This window comes from Chrysochloris asiatica, unplaced genomic scaffold, assembly GCF_000296735.1.
Source record: "Chrysochloris asiatica unplaced genomic scaffold, ChrAsi1.0 scaffold00009, whole genome shotgun sequence".
Classification (NCBI taxonomy): Eukaryota; Metazoa; Chordata; class Mammalia; order Afrosoricida; family Chrysochloridae; genus Chrysochloris; species Chrysochloris asiatica.
This window is the reverse complement of record NW_006408527.1, coordinates 29,684,203-29,690,321: the sequence shown is the minus strand read 5'-3', so window position 1 is coordinate 29,690,321 and position 6,119 is coordinate 29,684,203. Positions and strand designations below refer to the sequence as shown.

Genomic DNA, 6,119 nt, shown 5'->3' with positions numbered 1-6,119 from the left:
ATTGTGGATCCAAGCAAGACGAAATCTTAGACAACTTCAATCTATTCTCTATTTATCATGATGTTATTTATTGATCTAGTTGTGAGGATGTTTGTTTTCTTTACATTTAGGTGCAATCCATCTGAAAGCTGTAGTCTTTGATCTTCATAAATATTTTAAGTTCTCTTTGCTTCCAGAAAGCAAGGTTGTATCATCTGCATATTGCAAGTTGTTAATGAGTCTTCCTTCAATATTGATGCCATTCTTCTTCACATAATACACTTTCTTGGATTATTGGATCAGCATACAGATTTAATAAATATGGTCAAAGGATACAACCCTGGTGAGCACCTTTCCTGATTTTAATCCATTCATTATCCATTTGTCTTCTTGATGCAACTGCCTCTTAGCCTAGCTGCAGGTTCCTCATCAGCACAATTAAATGTTCTGGAATACTCATTCTTTATAATGTTATCCATAGTTTGTCATGGTACATATAGTCAAAAGCCTTTGAATAGACACTAAAGCACAAGTAAGCATCTTTCTGATATTCTTTGCTTTCAACCAAAATCCTTCTGATGTCTGGAATGATATCTCTAGTTACATATTCTCTTCTAAATCTGACTTGAATTTCTGGCAGTTTATGTTGATGTAGTCTTGAAGCCATTTCTGAATTATCTTAAGCAAAATTTTATTTACATGTGACATTAATGATAATGTTTGCTGATTTCTGCACTCTGTGGGTCACCTCTTTTGGGATTGGGCACAAATATGGTTCTCTTCCAGTTGACCAAGTAGCTCTCTTCCAAATTGTTTTACATAGACCTGTGAGCATCTCCAGTGCTGCACCATTTTTTTTTTTTTTTTTTAAGATTTAAATTTGTATTCCATCCGTTCCTGAAATCTTGTTATAAACCAACGCTGTCAGTGCTGCTTGGATTTCTTCCTTCAGTTACATTGGATCTTGATCATATGCTATCTCTTGAAATGATTGAACATTGATCATTTCTGTTTGGTATAGTGTTTCTTCCATCCTTTTTTGATGCTTTCTACATCATTCAATTTTTTAGCCATAGAATCTTTCAAAATTGCCAATCGAGGCTTAAATTTTTTCTTCAATTCTTCAGAAACAATATATGATAGTGGTGGTGGTTATGTGCTGTGGAGTTGGTTCTGACTCACAGTGACCCTGTATAGGTTTTCCAAGACTGTAAATCTTCTAAGTCTCATCTTTCTCTTATGGAAGAATTGTCAGTTTTGAACTGCTTACCTTGAAGCTAGTAGCCCAGCTATGCTATCAGTTGGATCTTTTTCTTATTCACCCAATTATTCACACTGTTTAAATTAGTATATTTGGTCCATTTACATTTGAATAATATTGATAAGTTAAGACTTATTTTGGCATTTTGTTAAAATTTTGTTTGTTTTCTGTTTCTTCTTCCTATTTCCATTGTCTTGCTTATCTTGTAGGTTTCTAGAATTTTTTAAAGAATTTCATTTTGACTTCTCTGCATTGCCTTTTAGTATATCTGTTTGTGTAACAGTTGTATCCAGTGGTTGTGCTTGAAATAAAATATAAACATACAACCATACTTATGACTTCTGTTGCCATTTTGATACTTCTCTAAAGAGTGCAAATTTTACTTGCATTTTACCTAACTGGTAAATTAAGTCTCATCACATTTTAAATAGAAATGATTTAAGTAATTTCTGTACATACACTGAGCATTGTATTTGATGATAAAATTTTATTTAACAACTTCATGAGGACAGTGACAACAGTAACAACTTCATGAGGACCACAAATCTCAATGTTACATTTATGCTTAGTTTGTATTTGTCTCGATTTAATCTATATATTGATCTCATCTCTCAATAAATCAAATAATAATATTTTTTAGATTCTGAAGGAAAATGTGGGGCTCCTCCGCCTATTGACAATGGAGACATCACTTCGTTCCCACTACATGAATATGCTCCAGGATCATTAGTTCAGTACCAATGCCAGTCCTTCTATACGCTTCAGGGTACCGACTATGTAACATGCATGAATGGACAGTGGTCAGCACCACCAAAATGCTTAAGTAAGTACTTCAATATTTGCTTTAATCCTGGAAAAATCAGAGTAATGAACATTATATAGTGCTGTTTATAATGTGTTATTTAGGAGATAGCAAAATATCGTTGTGTTGACCACCTATCCTCTACATATGAATAAAACAAAACATTTGGCTGCTGCGTAAATTCTTAACTTAGTGCAACTCCATACATTACAGAGTAGAACTGCTCCATAGCGCATTCCATTATTAATATGTGAGGATGTAAAGTTTCATGGAAGTATGTTTTTTTTATTGAAACGCTGTATATTAGCATTTATTTAATGCAAAACTTTTTAATATAATAATTCATGTTATGTTTCTCTGATAATGAGGTTAGTTATCACTCATTATGCGTTATCTGCCCTTTTTGCATTATTTGTCAATTTAAGGTCACTGGGCAGCCAAATGATTTGCAATCATCGACTAATTTGAAGGCTGGTTGTTTGAAGCCACCAATGAGTGCTATGTAAAAACAGTCCTGGTGATGTGTTTCCAGAAATATTTTAGCCAAGATCCCTATAAAGCAGTTCTATTGTATACCACAGGATTCTAATCAATGATCCAAAATTGATCTGACGGCAATAAGTTAGTTTAGTTAGGTTTCGACGGCACTTAACAACAACAACAACAACAACTATTTTAACAATAAATATGTTGCTAAGTGAGGTCAAGTTGGTTCCTACATAGAGCTACACTGTAGAGGGCTTCCAAGGAGCAATTGGTAGGCTTGAAGTGCCAGTCTTGTAGTTCACAGTCCAGTTCTTATCCTATAATGCCACACCAATATTCCTTATTTAAATATACATGCCGGTTTTTCAAAGGGACAAGAATGATTTAGATAAAGAATGCCTAAATGCATATCTAACATTCAACTTGAAGTCCTGAAGGTCTATGAAAATATATCATTTGCTCTTGTTATTTTTTAGCTTTTTATTGTGAATTGAGTGAAGGTTTATAGTGCATTCATCAGTTTTACATTCAACAAACCATGCACTTTGCTTTAATACGTGGTTAAAATCCCCTCCATGTACCAACAGTTTTTATTATTTACCTCTATTCAGTTTAACAATTGCACTTCTCCCTGTACCTCCCACTACCTTCATCTTTTCTCTGCTAATGTCCCTCTTGTTGTATGCTGCCTGCCCTGTCATCCATGTTAACTTGTGTCTACTCTCTAGCCCATGAATAATTTTCCCTTCCAGTACATCTTCCTGCAACAATCATAGATTGTTTCTTTTTTTCAAGAAAATCTTTTCCTAACCTTTTACAACATTGATCTCGTACAATGTTTGTCCTTTTGTGATTCTTCTCCAGGTTCAGATATGTTGTGAGGTGTTTCCCAGATTCATCAGTATTCCTCAACATTTTGATGTATTCCATTGTGTGTATATAATAAAGTTGATTTAGCCATTCTTCTGTTTCAGGGCATTTAGTATCTATGTTCAGGGCACTCAAGCTGGAAGTAGTGTGTGGGGACCCTTGATGGTGCTGATTTTAGTGTCTGTTAGCATCACAGAGAAGCTGGGGACAGGGTGACTGTTTAAATGCTGGTCTGGTGACTCAGTGGAGTCTGTAGGCCTGGAACCAAGCCCACCTGAATCCAGGCACCTAAATGGCACATCTAAATGGAGCAGTCGGCCTTCACCTCACACTAGCATGGCTTCCAACCACACGGCTCTGAATTCTTAGAAAGCAGGGTTTGTGCTGGAGGCAGTTGAGGGTAGGAGCTGGTCATACTTCTGGTCACCAGAGGAACATGGGGACAAAGAAAAAAAAATCTCACCTTTTCCATAACCCATGCAAATCTGCTCTGCCAGACCTCCCTCTAAGGGAAAACCTGCTGACAAGATGGTGGAGCCCCGTGTGGTCAGCCAATCACCAGTCAGTTTACCTCTCTCACTGTCTCTGTTCAGCTTTTCCTTTCAGCAAGCATTCCATCCACCTCTCTGACCTTTCTTCTGTTGTTTACGATGGCAGAATTTTTATCTATTCATGTTTTGTCTTGTCTCTTTTATCTTTGTTGTAGAGACTTCATGTAGTACATCTGCCCTGTCTGCTATCTTTTAAATTTTTGTTGTTGTATATACTGATAATTTATGTTTATCTACTTTCAGATGCATGTGTAATATCAAAAGAAGAGATGGATATACGTAACTTAGAATTAAGATGGAAATATGATGAAAAAGTATATTCCAAAACAGGAGATACTGTTGAATTTAGATGTAAATGGCGATATTATCCTGTGACATCCCAAGACTCTTTTCGAGCAGTGTGTCATGAAGGAAAGTTGGAATATCCCCGTTGTCACTAATGCCACGGTCAAAATGAATTTATTTAATCAAAGAACATACATTACCTAAATTTTGTATCATTAACCTAATTTTCCAAATTTTATTTTTGTAAGTGTTAAATCATTTTTATTCACAAATTAGATTTTGAATGAAATATTAAGTGAATGATGTAATTATAATCTGAGAGATCAATATCTGACCTAGTATATACTATATTAAAATGTGTCAACGCCAAAGCTATATGTCTTGTTCCTAAAGCATCATTAGAAAGAAATCAGAGGAATTCACTTCAATGTCTGCTTTGGACCATCACTTTCATTACACTCTCAAAGTTTTCAGCATAGCATTTGACACACACTGGGATTCTTAAAGATCTGATGGTCTCCATCTTCAGAGTAATATTACATGACAAACATTAAAACCCATACTAAGTCTGGCCTACACTAGTAATAAAATATAAGCAGTTATTTATCAGTCCCTGATATTAGCTTATCTATCTCTAGATGAATATGCTCAAAAGGATTAAATTATGATCTATAAGTTATTTATACACTTAATAATTCAAATAAATTGTAGGAAGATATTAAAATAGAGTTGAGAATATAACAATCATAATATTGACCCCAAAAAAGTCATAAAAATCCAGGAGACAGGGCTTGATTGTGTACTAGACAGAAAAGCAGTGCAGAACCCCATCAGTAAATCACAAAAACCAAATGAAACAGATTCATAGGACAGTCCTGGAACTCTGAACTTCAGATAAAGGGATGATAAGTAGATCGAGTGCTTACCAGGAATAAGATTTAAAGTAGAAGCAAGAAAGGATGTGGCTTCTGATTTGGGGTGGCCAACATGTCTCCCACAACCATTTTGAATGGGAGTGAGCTGTTAGACATTTAATAGTGCACTCCCATTGCAGAAAACTGACAGATCTGCAGAGATAAAGGTATGAGAATACCTTTTCTTATTATTCCTTTTTCATGCTTTTCTTTTTCTCTGTCTACTCATCTCTGCTCTGGGGACCAGACCTAAGGAAGATTTGGCTACACATTGGAAAGATCTGCAAAGTGCAGATCACGGGACGCAGAATTGAAGAAGGAAAAGGAGTCAACAGGATGAGCTTGCAACAGGAGTTTCTTGCAAAGTGGGTCAGGTCAAACCTGGGCTGGATTTCAATAGGAGAAGAAGCTGAGTGGACTTCAGGAGAGGAGACAAAAATAAAAAAAAAGAAGTGAAAAACAAAACCATGAGACACAGCGGGAACATCTTGAAATTTCTCAGCTAGCATTGAAGGCAAGAGACCATTTGTTGTTGTTGTTAAGTGCTGTTGAGTTGGTTCCCACCCATAGTGAGCCTTTAATGGTTTCCAAGAAGCAGCTGGTGAGCTTGAACTACCGACCTTGCAGTTAAATTAGTCTTGCTCATATTTTCCAATCTTTCCATGGTTTGGTGATTTTGGACTTACATGTTTAGTCTGGCTTATTGAGTCCTTCTATCTTGGGAGGACCTCTTTCTTCTCTTACCATAACTAACAAGAGATGGTAATTGTGGCCATATAGCCAAGCTACAATCACATGCTATAAAATCCCACCATCTGGGCAAGAACCAATATAAGCTGTAATACATCAAAGAAGTGTCTAAAATCCACACCTGTTAAGACCACTCTGAATTGAGCAATAAGAGCAGTGAAAAGAGAAGCCCATTTCCTGATCACACCTATCAGGAGGCAATTGGAGGGAGCTTAGGAATA

At 36.0% G+C, this 6,119-nt stretch overlaps 2 protein-coding genes across 2 annotated transcripts in view; both read left to right on the top strand.

Annotated features, from left to right (window-relative positions):
• Positions 1 to 6,119, top strand: part of LOC102824771 (complement factor H-like) — a 522,059-nt gene that overhangs the window by 77,062 nt on the left and 438,878 nt on the right. The window lies entirely within an intron of this gene.
• CFHR5 (complement factor H-related 5) overlaps positions 1 to 6,119 on the top strand; it is a 138,205-nt gene that overhangs the window by 37,986 nt on the left and 94,100 nt on the right. The window contains exons 6-7 of the mRNA XM_006834190.1: positions 1,881 to 2,063; positions 4,193 to 4,378. Coding sequence (XP_006834253.1) covers positions 1,881 to 2,063; positions 4,193 to 4,378 — 369 coding nt within the window. The remainder of the gene's footprint in view (positions 1 to 1,880; positions 2,064 to 4,192; positions 4,379 to 6,119) is intronic.